At 47.1% G+C, this 20,246-nt stretch overlaps 1 protein-coding gene across 7 annotated transcripts in view; it reads left to right on the forward strand.

The window, feature by feature from the left end:
• Positions 1-20,246, forward strand: part of CAMK2B (calcium/calmodulin dependent protein kinase II beta) — an 858,678-nt gene that overhangs the window by 623,243 nt on the left and 215,189 nt on the right. For all 7 annotated transcript variants that reach the window (XM_029604232.1, XM_029604231.1, XM_029604230.1 and 4 more), the window contains exon 12: positions 7,571-7,613. In XM_029604232.1, the coding sequence (XP_029460092.1) occupies positions 7,571-7,613 (43 nt within the window). The remainder of the gene's footprint in view (positions 1-7,570; positions 7,614-20,246) is intronic.

Here is a 20,246-nt window from a genome sequence, read left to right on the forward strand (position 1 = left end):
AACGCCATACTACATAAAGGCCTCTTTATGTAGTAAAGCTTCTCGAATGTCAGCAACAGGAATCAGCGCCAGGAGGTGGGCCTGGCTAAAAGCCTCTGACTTGAGACCTGAAGTCCAAGACAAACTTGCCGATTTGCCATGTACCGGTGAAAACCTATTCGGCGACAAGATACAAGATGCAGTGACTCAATTAAGAGATCATAATGAGACCCTGCGATAATTATCCTCAGTGACTACCGAGGCCCCCTTCTTCTGCAAGAAGATCCACTAAAAGGGATCCTAGGAAAAGGAAAATTGGTTCTTACCTGCTAATTTTTGTTCCTGTAGTACCATGGATCAGTCCAGACCCTGGGTTAAGTCACCAATCCAGCAGAGGGAGGCAGAGAAACATTCTACTGACTCTGACGTATACCCTGGGGTGCCACCTGCAGTCCATCAGTATTGAACGATATCAAAGCAGAAATGTAACTACTAAAAAACTAACTAGCTATCTAAACGCTATAACGTACTTCCAACTCACAAATCCTAAATGGAAGCAGAATCCCAAAAAAAAAATCTTGGGAATAAAAAAGAAACATTAAGAAAAGTAGACAGCATGAAAAACGTTTTAGAAACCAAAAACAGTGAACGAGCGGAATCTCTGAAAAGACAATTGCCATACACAGACATAAAGGGCGGGCATCTGGAATGATCCATGGTACTACAGGTACAAAAAGTAGCAGGTAAGAACCAATTTTCCTTTCCCTGTACATACCTGGATCAGTCCAGACCCTGGGATGTACCAGAGCTGATTTACTTGGGGTGGGACCCAGAGAGTCCCGCTCGGAGAAAACTCTCTCCGAAGGCTGCCGAACTTGGAGCCTGGACATTCAAGCGGTAATGACGAGCAAAAGTGTGCAACGACTTCCAAGTCGCTGCCTTACAAATCTCCTGAGGAGAAACTAGTTGATATTCCGCCCAGGACGTAGCTTGCGACCTAGTGGAATGAGCTCTCAATCCTTCAGGAAGATCTCGATGAGCCAGAAGGTAAGCTGATCGAAATGTCTCTTTTAACCAACGAGCAATCGTAGCCTTGGAAACATTATGACCCTTATGAGGGCCACTCCACAAAACAAACAAATGATCAGACAATCGAAAACTTCAAGATAACGTAACAGTACCCGTCGCACATCCAATTTCTTAAGATCCTTAGAGAAAGGATCCAAATGATCTAAACACGGAAAAGCAAAAGGAAAAAATATATATTTTTTAATTTATTTATTTATTACCTGACCAAACGCCGCTCCAAGTAGGGTGAGTGAGCTGCTCCAAGTAGGGTGAGTGAGCCGGGCCCCCAGTATCACCCCTGCCAGGAGTGGTTGCTGGGTTGAAACCTCCTCAACTCCGGCAGCCTCAGAACCCGGAGAGATAGTCCCTTTAGGACCTGCCAACCTCCCGGGAGGCAGTGAGACGGCTGAGAAGAAAAGAAACACTTTTTTTTAATAACTTAAATTAAAAGAACAGCCTCTCCCAAAGAGAAATAGAAAGCCTACTAAAAATTAACTCCTAAACCACCTGACTAGAAAACAAAAAAACTACCACAGACTGCAGGGTTAGGCATGCCCATCTCTGCTGGGAGACAGAGAAATACTGATGGACTGCAGGTGACATCCCAGGGTATACGTCAGAGTCAGTAGAATGTTTCTCTGCCTCCCTCTGCTGGATTGGTGACATAACCCAGGGTCTGGACTGATCCAGGTACGTACAGGGAATAATTTTATCGCCCATGCAGATACTGCCCACCTGCATCTCGCGTGGGGCCAACTAGCCTGTCTCAGAAAACACATCCTCGACAGCCCAAGACATCCAGGCCTCAGCCACCACCACAAACCGGCCAGGCCTCTGGATTTTGAGGCGTATCCAGAGAACAGCAGTTGCTCCATAAATCCAAAACTAGATTTGCCAATAGGAGGTCGAATTCGCCACTTCATGACCAACTGGCTCAACATAACTACAGACCAATAGGTTATATCCATCATAACCTAGGGATACCATCTAAACTTCCTCATGGTACCCCCGGACTTACCACCAAATCCTCTGTGGATGCAAGATCACAAAGCTCTTCTAGAGTCAGAACTGTCCACCCTTCTGGGCACCAGGGCCATTTAACCTGTTCCCTGAGCACAGCAGGGCAGAGGGTTCTACTCCCGCTATTTTCTCATTCCAAAGAAATCAGACAGCCAGCCTCCACCCCATCTTAGGCCTCCGCAATCTCAACAAATTTCTATGAAAAGAGAAATTCAGAATGGTGTCCTTGGGCACTATGATTCCCCTTCTGCAAAAAGGAGATTGGCTCTGTTCTCTGGATCTTCAAGATGCTTACACCCACATTCCAATATCCCCACATCACCGCAAGTACCTGCATTTCCTAGTGGGACATCAACACTTTCAGTACCGGGTCCTGCCTTACGTACTTGCCTCAGCACCCTGTGTATTTACAAAGTGCCTAGCAGTGGCTGCAGCCCATCTACGCAAGAAAAGCATACACGTCTTTCCTTACCTGGACGACTGGCTCATCAAGAGCCAATCCAAGCAAGGAACTCTCAACAATCTCAAGCTCACTATCAATCTGCTACACTCTCTGGGGTTTCTCATCAACTACCAAAAATCCCAACTGACTCCATCTCACCTCCTAACTTTCAACGGAGCAGATTTGGACACCACAGAGGCAAAGGCCTTCCTGCCCAACAACCGTGTAGACACACTCTCCAGACTAGCTGTATCTCTGCGCACAAAGAAAACAGCCTCAGCCCATCAATTCTTAAAGTTGCTGGGACACATGGCTTCCACGGTCCACGTCACTCCTATGGCCAGACTTGCCATGAGAATAACTCAATGGACTTTGAAATCTCAATGGCTTCAGGCCATTCAACCACTTTCATCCCAGATTCAAGTAACCCACCAGTTACGTTTCTCACTTCTCTGGTGAACGAAGAGTCAACTTGCTAACAGGTCTACCTTTTCAGCAACCAGCAACCAGTTCCACAGATAACTTTGACCACAGACACATCCACCTTGGGTTGGGGAGCTCATGTGAACAATCTTCAAACTCAAGGTACTTGGACACAGCTTGAAGCAACGTTTCAGATCAACTTCCTAGAGCTTTGAGCTATACATTATGCTCTATATGTGTTCAAGGACTGCCTTTCATACAAGACTGTTCTCATACGAACAGACAACACAGTTGCAATGTGGTACTTGAACAAGCAAGGCGGCACAGACTCTTATCTCCTCTTCTAAGTAGCCGCACAGATCTGGGACTGGGCACTTGCACACTCCATGTATCTATGGGCCACTTATCTAGCAGGCATGCAGAACGTGGTAGCAGATCGCCTCAGCCGACAGTTCCATCCCCACGAGTGGTCTCTGGATCCTGTGGTAACGACCAGAATCGTCCAACACTGGGGTCAACCAACAATAGTTGCATCCGAACTGAATCACAAAGTGAACAGATTCAGCTCCCTGCACAGGCAACAAAACAAATTAGCCATGGACGCCTTTGCTCACCCCTGGAACACAGGCCTCCTATACATAAGAACATAAGAAATTGCCATGTTGGGTCAGACCAAGGGTCCATCAAGCCCAGCATCATGTTTCCAACAGAGGCCAAACCAGGCCACAAGAACCTGGCAAGTACCCAAATACCAAGAAGATCCCATGCTACTGATGCCAGTAATAGCAAGGCCATTCCCTAAGTCAACTTGATTAATAGCCGTTAATGGACTTCTCCTCCAAGAACTTATCCAAATCTTTTTTTGAACTCAGCTATACTTACTGCACTAACCACATCCTCTGGCAAGAAATTCCAGAGTTTAATTGTGCGTTGAGTGAAAAAGAATTATCTCCGATTAGTCTTAAATGTGCTACTTGCTAACTTCATGGAATGCCCTCTAGTCCTTCTATTATCCGAAAGACCCCTCAGCGGTCTCTTCTCCAAGACCTCTCATGATCTTAAAGACCTCTATCATATGCCCCCTCAGCCATCTCTTCTCCAAGCTAAACAGCCCTAACCTCTTCAGGCTTTCCTCATAGGGGAGCCGTTCCATCCCCTTTATCATTTTGGTTGCCCTTCTCTGTACCTTCTCCATCGCAACTATATCTTTTTTGAGATGCGGCAACCAGAATTGTACACAGTATTCAAGGTGCGGTCTCACCATGGAGCGATACAGAGGCATAATGTCATTTTCCGTTTTATTAACCATTCCCTTCCTAATAATTCCTAACATTCTGTTTGCTTTTTTGTACTCTGCTTTAAAAAAGGCAGTCGTCTGATATTGTATGAAAAGCTGTGTACCTTCGCTGGACTTGTAAGTTGATTTTTTATATTTATATATGCCTAAAAACTTGTTATATAAAGAGTTTCAGAAAAGGCAGTCAATATATCATAATAAATAAGATAAAATAAATAAATAAATAAGAGGCCTGCAGAATCTTCTACAATGCAGAAGGCAAGAAGCAACAGGAAATGTATGACACCTCTTTATATTTCCTACCTACTGCCCATGTCATACCTGCATGTCTTCTGTAGCCATCCAATAGCAGCATAGCCAGGGGAATATGGATCACAAGGAGCCATGCAGCAAGCCAGGAATTTGTGACTTTGAAATGTTATGTTCATCCACATGGCCAGGTCCCAGCCAGCCACACCACAGCCCAACTACATGGCCATGGAAAAGATCCTCCCTCCGGAGGGTAATCAGCTAGGGCAGTGGTCCCCAACCCTGTCCTGGGGGCCCACTATTCCACTTAGATACCGCTGATAGCCAAAACTCTCGTGAAGCTACAACAGGATAAAGGGTCATACTCATAGCCCTGTATTGGCCTCGCAAGTATGGTTTCCCATGCTTCTCGACCTTTCGACCAGAGAACCCATTTGCCTGGGCACAGCACCCACTCTCATAACTCAGAACCAAGGCATGTTATGCCATCTGAACCTTCAGACCCTATCCCTCACATGAATATTGAAAGCTTGATCCTCCAACCACTCAACCTTTCAACTGATGTCTCTCAAGTGCTTGTAGCCTCATGAAAGCCTTCCACACAAAAATCCTATCGTTCTAAGTAGAATAGATTTACTATATGGTGCACGCAAAAAGGTATCGACCCTTTTTCCTGCCCCACTCCATCTCTATTAGACTATCTCTGGCACCTTTCAGACTCTGGTCTCCAGACTTCTTCGGTGAGGGTACACCTAGTGCCATCTCAGCGTACCACAAAGGAGTTGGGGATGCCCCGGTAACATCACAACCCCTTGTAAGTAGGTTTATGAGGGGCCTACTACAACTCAAGCCCCCTCTACGGCCACCAGTCACTGAATGGGACCTGAATGTAGTACTTACAAGGCTCATGCGCTCCCCATTTGAGCCTTTGCACTCCTGTGATGTTAAATTTCTTACATGGAAAGTTCTCTTCCTAGTAGTCATTAGATCTGCTCGAAGGGTTAGTGAGTTACAAGCACTTGTCACATACTCACCCTATACCAGGTTCCTACATGACCGAGTGGTCCTACATACTCATCCTAAATTCCTTCCAAGGTGGTTACTGCCTTCCATTTGACAAGGTCTACATTCTTGCCCACCTTTTTCCCAAGGCCTCACTCTCACCAGGGCGAGAGAGTTTTACATACCTTGGATTGTAAACGTGCACTTGCATTTTACCTAGACCGCACTGCAATCCATAGGAAATCCACCCAACTCCTTGACAAAAACAGACTAGGAGTTGCAATGGGCAAACAAACTCTCTCCAACTGGCTAGCAGACTGTATTAAATTCTGCTATGAAAAAGCAGGTCTTCCTCTCCAAGGACGAGTGAAGGCGCACTCAGTAAGAGCCATGGCAACCTCAGTAGCACACTATTGTTCAGTACTGATTGCTGACATCTGCAAAGCTGCAACATGGAGCTCTCTTCACACATTTGCAGCACATTACTGCCTGGACAAGGAAGGACGTCAAGACTCTGCCTTTGGCCAATCCGTCTTGACGAACTTGTTTCCAGTATAATCCCAACTCCTTCCACATCCAATCTGTTGTGATTTTCAGGCTGCCTCATTTTTCCCAACAGTACACCAGTTGTGTCTGTTGCCCAAGTTGTATGCTGTTGGTCCAAACAAATATGAGTCAGCCTGTAGCTTGCTAATCACCCACATGTGAGGACTACCATCTTGCTTGTCCTGGGAGAAAGCAAAATTGCTTACCTGTAACAGGTGTTCTCCCAGGACAGCAGGATGTAGTCCTCACAAAACCCACCCGCCACCCCACAGAGTTGGGTCTGAAACGTTTTATTATTTTATTTTTTCGCTCGCACCTTTTGCTACAAACGAGACTGAAGGGAGACCCCTGTGGCTGCAGGGATCATGGCATACTGGGCATGCTCAGTGTTCCAGTCAAAAGTTCTAGAAACCTTGACAGAAAGGTTTTCCGTGATAGGGCTGCGTCCAGTGACGTCACCCACATGTGAGGACTACATTCTGCTGTCCTGGGAGAACACCTGTTACAGGTAAGCAACTTTGCTGTCTCCTGCTTTATTCTTTGGAAGAATCTGATTCCCCCACACAAAACTACACTATATGCAGAATAAAAGACAGGCTGTATTGGTCTGTCTTGTGATCATACATATTCTTTTGGTATTTCAGATTCTATTGTGTCTGCACAGTAAGTAGTGTGTATATAGAAGGGAGTAACCACATGCAGACAATCACAGAAGGACAAGCACAGGTGTATACCTCCACAGCCACATGCAGCCAAATATGTATTCCTCAGAGAGCCACACGTGGATATCCCTTCACATCCATACATGGACAGATATACATGGTTAATCCCACACAGTCACACATGGACAGACACAGACACATTTGAATATATCCATACACAGATAGATTTGTGGATACCCCACAGAGACGCATGTGAATTTCCCCACACAGCCACACATGGGCAGCCACATGTGTCTATTCCTATAGAGCTAATCACAGAAACATACATGTGGATACCTCCACACATGGACAGACACACATGAATACTCACACACAGACAAATGCACACTTCTAAATGGGCAGACAGGAGTATACACACGCATGTGCATGCAGTGAGTCACAATTGGATTTATTTTATTTATTTAAAAAGTTTTATATACAGCTTTCCTGAGCACATGACCATTCAAAGCAGTGCACAATTTAGGAAATCAAGCTATCACGTTCATAATACAAAACAGACAAAATGTCATTCACAATAAACACTAAAATAAAATTTTAAAAACATTGAGCAAAATACCCAGCATAGATTTCTACTGTACTATCTAACTTCTATCTCAAAATCAGAAATAGCAGGCTGCTTCCATCCATGTAATCTACCTAGGTGCTGTCTGTTGCTTTCCAAACCACATGGCAAACAAGTCATTTACTTGACATGCGAATATACATACATTGGCACATATACACCTTAACTCATACCAACTTCCCCCTATAATTATCTTTGGAAGAAAGTGGGAAGAAAAATGTGGCCTGTTAAATTCTGATTGGCATCTCATTCTGTTCCAGGGGGCTATTCTGACGACTATGCTGGCCACACGAAATTTCTCAGGTAAGTTGGGGCTCCCTCTTTTATAAAGAGTGATTTAGCCAGTGACTGGGTTTCATGCAGGCATTGTTGTGAATGGTGCACCATTAAACGGATGATATTTCACTTCCCTGCTGGCCTTAGCACAGCTGAAAGACTTCCCCAGTTTAGTCATTATTACATCCTAAGGAAATGAGGCTTCTATAGAGAGTGAAACTCCATTGTTCAGAGGAGAAAGCTTTGATGACGCCAGCATGATGAGCACCCAGTAGCATAGTGTAAGCTGTGCATGGAATCATTGGAGCCTTAGAACTCCCATATGAACTTGGACAGCCCTGGTTTTGCCCTGTTGCATCTGTGTGCTTGTAGTTCTGATTTCCTAAGAAAAAAACTGGAACTACCAATCCCAGCTTGCAATGGGGATGGGTTGGGAGACCAAAATCTTGACTAGCTCAGCCTATCATTGACAACCTAGATCAGGTTGCAATACAATAGTCTCCTGAGAAGCCATGGCCCTCTTCAAAGCCTGTTTAATTTCCTTAAGTTACAACAATACAAGTTACTGGGTGGCGAATATTATCTTGTTAATGATATGTCTGACTACACAGCTTTTGCTTTCCATATTTTTCCCTCTTCTCTGGCATTACAAAGCCAGGGACAGAAGATTTCTTATCTCAGTAGAGAATGGTTTCTTAAAGATCTCATCATAAGTTCAGGACTATGGGGGTGAATAAGAACAGATCTCAGTTTCTTGGGGTGGCAAAAGCAGCATGGCACTGACAGTTGCTGCAGTTTTGCTAAGTGATGACTGACCTTCAAATTAGGCTCATGCTTTCCACACAGCATTTAGGGAAGTATCTTCCTTTGGTAAATCTGCACCATGTCAATGTTATCAGTGCAGTGCTGCATGTGCTCCTTAGGTAAAGAAGTCCCTTATTAGTGTTATCAGTGTAGAAAGCCCTTCTCTGGAATATCAGTCCTTTATAAGAGTTACCAAATAATGTATGCTCTGTTGATAAATTAACCTATTTTCTGTATTATCAGTGTAGTGTCTGCCCTTTTGATAAACCATCCCCTTTTCAGTGTTATTGCTGCAGTGAAGAGGCCAAAACAGTGGGAAGGAAATAGCAAATAGAAAAAAATATGAAAATATTCCTCCCCCTCCCTCTAAATCATCAGAGGCCTGGGATAAAGTCAGGTGTCTGGCCATCTTTCCTCAGAGGCAGTTCCTCCTTATTACCACCAGATGGGGCTGGTCATATACTGCTATTCAGTCTATGCTAGGACCCTGCTGCTCCCCTGTGCTCTGGCTCTCCTTGGCATGCTTTTCCCTGCTGTCAAACTGCCAGGCAGAGCTGCTATATTCTGGTCTTTGCTGATTTACCAGTATTGTAGCAATGGGAGGAATAGTTATGAGCTTCGTCAGAGAGATGAGTGCATCATTTCGTGGTTCTTATTCTGATGCAGAAGTGGTGATGATACTAATGTCTGATGAGGTGAAATATTATTGGGTTGAGGGTGATTTCTCTACTACCTGCATTCTTGGAGTGTCAACAGGCCTATTTCCTTTTTTCTTTACTTTCTTTTTTTTTACCTTACTATAGCTCGCCTTTCTTTTTCTCCTCTAATATCTTAACAATAACAATTATTTAGTATAAAAGCTGTGCTATTGTGACCACACTCCTATTTATACATATCTCCATCTCTGAATCCCTTCTCCAGCTGTCTGTACTGTATTCATGCTTTACCTATATCAGTGTGACATTTGCATGGGGCTGTGATGAAAATCCATTTTCATTTGTCTGTGCTTAATCTGTAGATAAAAAGGAATTGTAACTGTGGAGCAGAGTTGGGGAGGGGAGGCAGGGCCAGGATCTGGTGTGACCTGTGAGGGGGAAGAAGCCAGGGCTGGGTGTGAACTTCTCTCCTAAACACACACACACACATGTGAACACACCTAGTACCTGTAGCAGCAAACGCTTTGAACCTGACGCATTCATCTTGTGTCCCCTTCAATCTTTGCCATACACTCTCATGGCCTCCTCAGTTGTTCCACAAAATTGCATAATTATCAAGGCCACATGACTGTTTCCATCTCAGGGTAAGCAGTTCCATCACTTTCTGCTTTTACTGGGGACCAGAAATGACTTGTGCCACCACCATCTCTACACAGTTTCTGCAAGAAGCTAGAACTGATTTACACCACCAGCTCTGCTCCATTTCTGTGACGGAGCCAGACCTGATTTTTACCACTGGCTCTATTCTGCCTCCGTAGATCCTGGAAAAGTGGTGGTAGAAAGCCATTCTGGGTTCCACCAAAAATTAAGCCCTGGGTAACAAGCACAAAAAGGGGATGAATTTGAAACTTGTGAACTGTAGTGCTTATCAAGGCCAAGGTTGAAGCCTTGATGACTGGCACTGCTGCTCATAAGTTTCAAACTTGTGCTAATTCAACCTCTTTTTGTGTCTGTTCATGACTCTGCAGTATCTGCTTCAGTATCACTCTTCCCTCCCTCTCCCCCAACCCCATTCCCTGTAGAAAAGGAGAGAAGGGAGGAAGGAGCTGGATTAGGGAGCAGACTGGCTGTTCTCTGCTTTGTCTGCTCCAGGCTCACCCCTTCCTCTCCTCTTCCCTGCAGGCTGCCTGAAGGTGAGGGGCAAGTCTGAAAAGAACTGGCGGAACTGCGTTCTGGACTATTCCCCCAGAAATTAAGCCCTGGCTGTTTTCATGCTTTACGTGTATCGATGTGATGTCTGCATGGGGCTCTGATGAGGATCCTCTCTTCAGCTGTATGTGTTGTATTTATTTATTTATTCCCATTTATTACCTGCTTTTTTGAATAAGAAATTCACCCAAGGTGAGGTATAACATATTAGAATGGTAGCACATAATCAGAGTATAGTGGGTGTAGCAGCTTAACAATTCTAGTATGAAAGAGACCAGTAGGACTAAATTTGAAATAAATCATCAGAAGGACTAACTTGGTAAAAAAATACAGAACCTGCTTGCTTTACATGTGGTGGTATTTCTTCAAGGACAAGTAGGATGTTAAGTCCTCACGGATAGGTGATGTTATCTAGGCTGCAGAGGTTGACTCCAAAGCTTCTAGAACCTTTAGCACACTCTACTGTATATGAACATGCCGTCCCATGGAGCTGTCTTCAGTTCTTGTTTTTCCATAGAGCCCAATGGTTGCATTTTTTTTTATTTTTTTTTTGAGGAAAACATTTTTCAAAATTTTATGTATGTTGTTGCAGAGCCTTTTGATTCATCTTTTTTCAATTCTTTTAGGTTTGCTAGGCAGGTTTTCAGTCATATTTTTCAAGTTTTCTTGATTTTTCAGCAGCCAACATGTGCTTTGATACCAGTGCATCAGGCAGCATCGGTTGAACTTTTCTTTAAAATCGAATCAATTGATTTTGCTTCTTATTTTTTGGGCCGATGTTCCAAAAAAAAAAAGAGTGCCAACAGTTTCAATAAATGTTCCTATTTGGTTGACACATGTATGTCACAGGCCCCCATGACAAATGTATGCTGTGCCTGCTGCATATGTGGAAAGATGACCACTAAAGGACATCATTCCTGTTTAGTACTAATGGAAATGCTCTTTTGGAAATTGAGTCCAGCCCAGTGGCATCTGAAACGGAAGCATTAACATCAAAGGACCCAGAAGTTGCATCAGATATTGATGGTGCACCAATATCAAGGAAACAATGATCTTCCTCAACATTGAGCACCCATAGAGGCCAGGAAGATAGACCATCATCTAGCTCCACCCACCTAATGAAATTGAAGAATTCTGCTTTATTGGTATCAGTGAGAAGAAATACAACACTGAGGATCAGATGAAAGCTAAGAAGATCGGCATTGGTCCTCATTGGTGCATGATGCTGAAAGCAGGGAGATTCTGGCTGAGGCTGTACTTTCCCCAAAGCATTCCCATAGAGAGGACAAATCATCCTCTCATTGATCTGGGGAATTGCAACAGCCTCCCAGGGTCCATATGCCAGCCACTGATCTTTCTCAAGTGTCCCATAATGATGTAATCACGCCTCCTACTTCCAATGCAATATTGGCATTGGCAGTTTTTGAGGAGAATTGGAAAGAAGTTGACTACAAAATTGCAAGAACCAATGTATCAGCATCAATAGCTTTAGAAACTGAAGTCCAACCTCTGCTAGAGACTCCCATGGCATCTGGCATAAGGGCTTCAGTGCCAGTTCCCGGTGAGGTATCAGTATTGGGAACTGCCACACCATTGTCAATTTCCATTGTATCAAGGGAGGAAACTTCTCCATCAGTTTCTAGATCCCAATAGACAAAAGATTCCCTCACAGAGGCTTTGTCCTCTCAGACCATACTGCCAACTTTTGATTTGGGGTACACCTATGGAGCTGAGGACTACCCTGATCAGGAAGAGTGAACAGGTCTCCCCTCAGACCCTTCTCCTCCACAGGAAAGGAGAACGTCTCCTCCAGATATTTTCTCCTTTGCTGATTTTATAAAGAAAATGGAGGAGACAATTCAATTTAATGTGCAGAAGAAAGAAGAGTTCAGGGGCAAAAATGCTTGACATTCTCCAGTTCATGGATCCCCCCAAGAATATAGTGGCAATGCCCATCCACCAGATCCTGCAAGGGACACAACCCCCCCCCCCCACACACACACACACACACATACACACACCAGTGTCACTGGTAAACAAGAATGTGGATACAATATACCATATTTAAAAGACTTCCAGACTTAAAAAGCAACACCTGCCCCATCAGTCAGTTGTGATCAAATCCATTCTCAAAAAGGTCAAGAGGTCTAGGACCCACTTTTCAGTGCCTTCAAGGAAGGATTCTTGTACTCTTGATCTTATTGGGAGAAAAGTTTTTCAAGTTTCTATTCTTAAGGTTCACATAGAATTTTACTGGCTCTTTATGGACCAGGATATGTGAAACATTCAGAAACAGATGAGGGGAATATCAGAGCTTCATCCTCAAGAGAGGTGTGATACCATACAGTCACTGGTGAACGAGTGTGAAGTATGTAAAACGCATGGTCTGGTCAACCTACAATGTTTTTGAAAGGATAATGAGAGACTCTGCAGTAGACATTGGAACCACAGACTCACATGGTTGCCGGCCTCAGATCTTAGACAAGATGTGCAAGACAGACTCACTAATGTGCTGTGCAATGGAAAGAATCTGTTTGAAAATAAGGTCAATAAAGCTGTAGTTGAAATTAAGGATCACCATGCTAAGCTTCAGACCCTCTCTAATTTCACTCCAGATCTATACTCCTCATCTAGGAGATATTTGAGTGGGGCACCAAGGAGATCCTTCTATCCTGCGACCTAGGCAGCAAAGAATCCCAAAGCCCACAGTCAGCAACCTAGCCAAAAGCTGTGATGGGGGTTTTTGACTGCATCCAGGAAAGCACAGCCAAAAACCCAGTATTTGTGCCGTAGAACTTTCCTGTTGGGGCCAAGTTTTCATGTAACCATTGGCCCAGAAAAATCTCAGACACTTGGGTTCTCAGCATAATCATAAATGGATATAAATTACTTCTATTGGAATCCATGCCAAATTGCCATCTGAGAAGCTCTTGTATGCGTCTCATCATCAGGAACCTTTGCAAAAGGAACTCTCATTCCTCTTTGAGGCCAGTGCAGTTAAACCCATTCCAACAGGGGAAAGAAGTCAAGGATTATATTTCAAGTACTTCCAGATTCCAAAGGAAATAGAGTAACTCAATCCCATCCTACACCTAAGGGCATTGAACAAACTCCAAGTAAAGGAAAAATTCAAAGTGGTTTCCCTGGGCACATTGATTTCATTCATGGAAAATGGGGACTGACTGTGATCCCTGGATTTAAAGGATACTTACATCCACATGGAGATATTTCCAGGCCAAAAGAAGTTTCTTAGATTTGTAGTGGGGAAAAAATACTCCAGTATCTGATAATGCTATGCAGCCTAGAGTCAGTGCTACTTGTGCTCATAAAATGTCTTACAGTGGCGGCTGTGCATCTAAGCAAATCGGAGATGCACATATTTCCCTACTTGGACAATTGGCAATAGTATAATTATGAGACTCAGAGGTGAAGGATAGGAATATGTAGAGGTTGACAAGGCAAAAGTGGAATTGCTTAACAAGTATTTCTGTTCAGTGAAGCAGCAGTAGGACCTCAGAAAATGGACACAAATAGGATTGGAAGTAAGGTAAACCTCAAATGATTTTCAGAAGACTTTGTTCTTGAGGAGTTAGCTAAACTAAAAGCAGATAAAACTATGAGGCTGGAGAGGATACATCCAAAGGTTTTAAGAAAATTTAGAGAAGTTCTTGCTTCTCTGCTGATCTTTTCATTACATCTTTTGAGTTAGGAGTAGTTCCACAGAACTAGAGTCAGGCAGATGTGATTCACAAAAGTGGAAGTAAGGAGGAGCTTGGGAACCACAGGCTGGTTAGTCTGACCTCTGTGGTGAGTAAATTAATGGAATCACTGCTAAAACAGAGGATAGTATAGTTTCTTTAATGTAATGGCTTACAAGATCCTAGGCAGCATGGTTTTACCAGAGGTAGATCTTATCAGATGAAGCAGATCAGTTTCTTTAACTGGTTACCAGAGAGTTGAATCAGGGGATAACATTGGATGTAGTCTACTTAAAATTCATTAAGGTTTTTGACAGGTTCTGCATAGGCGACTATAAATAAACTGAGTGCCCTTGGTATAGGCCCTAAAGTGACTGATTGGATTAAAAACTGGTTGAGTGGGAGGCAAAAAAGGGTAGTGGTAAATGGATATTGGTCCTTGGAGTGAATCTTTTCAATATTTTCATAAGCAATATTCTCCCAGGACAAATAGGATGGTAGTCCTCACAGATGGATGACATCATCAGATGGAGCCCTGTCACGGAACACTTTTGTCAAAGTTTCTAGAACTTTGACTGGCACACTGAGCATGCCCAGCATGCCACCAACCCAGTAGCCACACGGGATCCCCCTTCAGTCTCTTTTTTTCCTAACAGCGGTTGCCTCGCAGTTAGTAGAGCTCTATGAGAATATTTCCTCACACAGAATACTTGAAGTTTTCTTCAACATTTTTTTCCCTGTACAGGGTCCTCCATCGCACATCGACTTCGCTGACATCTGGTAAGTCCGTTTTGCGTGTTTTGCGGTCGGTTCCCAGTTGTTTACCTCTCGGTTACCGATGGTCACTGACTCTTTTTGTTATGGCGACCAGTTTTCAGAAGTGCCAGGAGTGTCCACGGATGATGACCCACACGATGTCTGCGTCCTGTGTCTCGGGTCTTCCCATGACGTCCATCGATGTCCAAGCTGTGCTCAGATGTCCCCCAAAGGCTGGCGCGCCCACCTGGAGAAGATGGAGCACTTGTTTGGGTCCAAGCAATCTCCCCCATCGACTCCAGTGCCGGATGCATCGAGTCGTGGGGATCACTCTGACTCGGGACCTTCCCCAGCAAAGCCCCACCAAGAAGACTGAGGAATGGGAGACCGCCCTTCACTGGCATCGACGCATTCAAAGACTTCCACATCATCGTCCCTGGCGCTGGAGAAGGTCCGGGCCAAGAACCGTGGGAAGCATCGACACCAGCACCGACGGTCATCGCCATCCGGTGCCGGCACCGACACCGGAAGCCCTAGGGAGAGGAGACTCCATCCTCCTCTGGACCCAGGAGCCCATTGCATTCCCCACCGATATCAGTGCCGGGCACCGAGCCTCCGTGGACCCCCGTGGATGCTCCGGTGACGCCCAGCCTGCCTCCTACTCCAGGGTCAGTTTTGTCCGCACCCTTGTTTGGAGAGGAGCTGGACCGCGTGGTCCAGCAGGCAGTGCTCATTGCCCTTCGTGGCCTTCAGCTGCCACCGATGCTGGCCCCCATATTGGCATCGGAACCGGGGCCCTCCATGCTGGCACCTCTCCTGGAAAAGCTGGGCATCTTGCTCGGTACCTTGCCGACGCAACCTGTACCAGTGGGCCCCTCGGTACCCAGCCAGCCACCGGTGGGTCCTCCAGTCTTGATCCCGATTCCGGGCTCCTTGGAGGAGGAAGATGCGGCTCCGTGCCCATCTCCGCAGTCAGAGCCGCCGATGCTTGAGCCCGTCCCCGGGTCATAAGGCCTCTCGGTGCCTTGGCATCCCTCGCAGGTCACTGCCCTCGATGCTAGAGCCACCGCTATCAGTGCCACCGCACCATCTGTCCGTGCCTGCACCCCATACCCTGGGTTTTAGCCTCTCTTCTTAACCCAGAGGTTTCGTCAGTGAGGAAGAGGCCCCCTATGACCCATGGGGAGACGCCTCCTCTGAACATTCCTTGGAGGCCTCTGAGGATCTTCTTTCAGAGCCTTCCCCCCCCCCGGAAGAGAGACTGTGCTCACCTCCGGAGGATCTCTCCTTTGCCAGTTTCATCAGGGAGATGGCGGAAACCATTCCCTTCCAGCTGTCAACAGAGGAAGATGCCTGCCACAAAATGTTGGTGGTCCTACAATTTGTGGACGCTCCTAAAGAGGTAATGGCGGTCCCAGTACACGAGGTTCTTCTGGACCTCCTTTACCATCGGTGGAAACATCCAGGTACTGTGCCCCCAGTCAATAAGAAGACGGATGCCACCTACCTAGTGCAACAGGCCCTGGGTTTTCAAAAAAGCCAGTTGCCACACCTGTCGGTGGTAATGGAATCGGCCCAGAAAAAGGCCAAGAGGACCCGCCCTCACTCCTCTGCCCCTCCAGGAATAGACCAGAGAGCCTTAGATGCCCTTGGCCAACGGGTTTTCCAGGGGTCTATGCTGATCGCTCATATAACTGCATACCAGTTATACATGAATCAGTATAACAGGAACCTCTGGAAACAAGTTCAGGAGGTCTCGGAGACCCTGCCACAGCAGTTTCAGGAGGGCCTGGGCTCCATCCTCCAGAAAGGATTAGAGGCTTTGAAGCATGAAGTGAGGGCAGCCTATGAAGCTTTTGAAACAGCGTCAAGGATCTCAGCTGCGGGCATTAGTGTCAGACGTTGGGCATGGCTCAAGGCCTCAGACCTTCATCCAGAGGTCCAGGAAAAGTTAGCTGACCTCCCCTGTACAGGAGAAAACCTGTTTGGGGACAAGATCCATGACGCAGTGGCCCAACTCAAGGACCACCACGAGACCCTGCGACAGCTATCCACTGCCACATTTGATGCCCCCTCAGCGACCTGTAGAGGTTCACGTAGGGATACTAGGAAGCAATTTTACAAGCAATGGAGATACTACCCTCCGGCCTCCCGTGCTCATGTAGCTTGGGCCTCCCAAAGAGGGTTCTCTAGCCAAAGAGCCCCTAGAGCTCAGCCAGCTCCCCAGTCTGGTCCTGCAGCTGGGTTTTGACTGGCATCCAGAGAGCAGAAACCAATCCCCTCTGCCCACACTGGCAGGCCCACCTGTGGGAGGTCGTCTCTGCCACTTTGTCAACCACTGGATCCCAATCACCACCGATGATGGGTATTGTCCATCGTAGCTCACGGTTACCACCTGAATCTCCTCACTGTTCCTCCAGACTCTCCATCCTCCCCGGCGAGGAGCCTGGTAGAACACACGTAGACTCTCAAGTTAAAACTCTCGACCCTGCTACGGTCCAGAGCCTTGGAATCAGTCCCTTGGGCTCAGCGGGGGCAGGGGTTCTACTCCCGATATTTTCTCATCCCAAAAAAGACATGCAGCCTCTGTCCCATCCTCGATCTTCGAGCCTTAAACAGGTTCCTTTGCAGGGAATGGTTCAGAATGGTGTTCTTGGGCACCCTGCTCCCTTTTCTGCATCGAGGAGAATGGCTCTGCTCTCTGGATCTACAGGACATTTACGCGCACATAGTGATTTTTCCATCTCATCACAAATATCTGCGCTTTGTGGTTGGCCATCGACACTTTCAGTACAGGGTTCTACCCTTCGGGCTAGCCTCCGCGCCCTGGGTCTTCATGAAATGCCTGGCAGTGGTGGGAGCACATTTGCGCCGGAACAGCGTACATGTTGCTATGGTTAAGCGGTGTTTGGGTGGCTTCTTGGGTACTGTGGCAGATGACCACGCCCACAGGGAGGAGCCCCATGAGGCGCCACAGTACTGGGCTAAACGCAGGATGCACAAACACAGATTTCGTTCTTTATTTATACAGCTTGAAGAATACCTCCAGAGGTGGCAGTAGTGAGGTAGTCTGGATATAGCAGTCTCAGGACCCTCGGCAGAGGGAACCCTTCTCACCCCGTTGGTATAGGGGAATTCCGGTGTAGGTTTCCCAGCAAGGCAGTACTGTGGATGAGATAGACTGAGAGTTAGATTACTCACTAGATGGTTGCTGTAGATATGCGATTCCACCAGGTTGAAGAAGATGGTACAGGCACTGATGCAGGGAGAGAGGCCCTCGAAGAGTGAGTACCTGATCCCTGTAAGGCACCTGAAATAAAGCAGAGGGCCCCCGAGGAGCAGGTACCCAGGTTAGCAATATCTCGAAGGGCAGAGAGAGAGCTTCCAGCGGCAGCACGGAAATGGCAGAGTAGCTAGACAGGACGAATCCGAGTCTTTGCTAACTCAACAAGCTAGCAACTTAGTACAGGCTATATACCCGGATGGTGTGACGTCAGTAGAGGGGAATGCCCCCGAGGTTTGAGCCAATGCTGGAATAAAGACATGGGTGGCGTGCGCGCATGCACCCTAGTAGACCCTTGGGAGGAGCATGGCAGGAGGCAGCACCATAGCCGTTCCGGGGACGCCAGAGAGGTTGGTTTGTAGAACGGCGGCAGCCATTTTCCCAAGGGAAGCGGGAGGAGCCGTGAACAAGGTGAGGCAAATGGGGCGAAGCCGTCTAGCACCGACGGACACAACACATGTGTTCCTATATCTGGACGATTGGCTCATCAAGAGTTTGTCAAGAGAAGGCATCCCTCAGTCCCTCAGCTTGACGTTACACCTCCTCCAGTCACTGGGGTTTCTTGTCAACTACTTGAAATCCCAGCTGACCCCATCCCACGACTGACCTGGACACCATGGTGGCCAAAGCGTTCTTCCCCAGTGAACGCTTAGCCACCCTAGCCGGCCTAGCCAGATCCATCCACCGCCGGCAGACAGCTTCCGCCTGCCTGCTCCTGAAATTGCTAGGTCACATGGCATCATCGGTGCACGTCACCCCAATGGCCCGCCTAGCCATGAGGGTCACAAAATGGACCCTGCTATCTCAGTGGCTCCAGCCACTCAGAAACTCTCAGCATTCGTTCAGATAACCAATCCGCTCCAGCTCTCCCTCACCTGGTGGGCACAGGAATCCAACTTGAGCAAGGGACTTCGCTTTCAGCCCCCGGCTACTCCGGTGACCTTGACCACGGACAACTCCAACCTAGGCTGGGGAGCCCATGTCAATGGCCTACAGACCCAAGGGGCTGGTCAAAAGCCAAGGCGGCCTGCCAGATCAACTTCCTGGAACTCCGGGCGATGTGGTACGCCCTCTATGCATTCCAGGACTGCCTGTCCAACAAAATTGGCTTGATCCAGATGGACAACCAGGTAGCCATGTGGTACGTAAACAGGGGGCACCAGCTCCTACCTGCTCTGCCAATAGGCGGCATAGATCTGGGCCTGGGCCCTGTCACGTGCCATGCTCCTGCGAGCCATCTACCTGGCAGGCACCAAGAATGTAGTGGCAGACCACCTCAGCCAGACATTCCAGCCCCACGAGTGGTCCCTGAACTCCTGTGTAGTGGACAGGATCTTGCATAGGTGAGGTCAGCCAGACGTAGACCTCTTTGCGTCCTCGCAGAACCACAAGGTGGACCGATTCTGCTCCCTGCACGGGGACTGAATGAGACCAGCCGTGGATGCTGTCACCCACTCCTGGAGAGCGGGCCTCCTATATGCGTATCCTCCGATTCCGCTAATAGGCAAGACTCTCGTGAAGCTACTTCAGGACTGAGGCTCCATCATTCTCATAGCCCCGCATTGGCCACGTCAGGTCTGGTTTCCCATTCTCCTCGACCCTCTGTCCAGGAGCCCATTCGCCTGGGCACCTCGCCCGAATTCATCACGCAGGATCAGGGCAGGCTGCACCACCCGAACCTCCGGTCACTGTCCCAAACAGCCTGGATGTTGAAAGGCTAATACTATGGTCCCTCAACCTTTCTGATAATGTTTCATGGGTCCAAGTAGCTTCGCGAAAGCCTTCCATGCGGAGATCATATCAGGCTAAGTGGAAAAGGTTCTCCTCTTGGTGCACACAGGAAGGCCTTGACCCCCTTCTCTTTCCCCACACTGAGGCTTTTGGACTACCTCTGGTGCCTTTCGGAGTCTGGTCTACAGACAACCTCAATCTGGGTACATCTGAGTGCCATTAGTGCCTATCAGCAAGGGGTTTGGCGATACCCCAATCTTGATGCATCCCTTAGTAGGTCACTTCATGAGAGGCTTACTTCAGTTGAAGCCTCCATTATGTCCTCCTTTTGTGGCCTGGGACCTCAACATAGTGCTGGCGTGGCTCATGCGGCCTCCGTTTGAGCTCCTGCGCTCCTGCAAATTCAAGCACCTCACTTGGAAAGTTCTCTTCCTCGTGGAGGTTACTTCCGTTCGCAGAGTCCGTGAGCTGCAGGCCCTAGTGACCTACCCACCTTACATGAGGTTCTTCCATGACAGGGTGG

The sequence above is a fragment of the Rhinatrema bivittatum genome, chromosome 5 (genome assembly GCF_901001135.1).
Source record: "Rhinatrema bivittatum chromosome 5, aRhiBiv1.1, whole genome shotgun sequence".
Taxonomy (NCBI): domain Eukaryota; kingdom Metazoa; phylum Chordata; class Amphibia; order Gymnophiona; family Rhinatrematidae; genus Rhinatrema; species Rhinatrema bivittatum.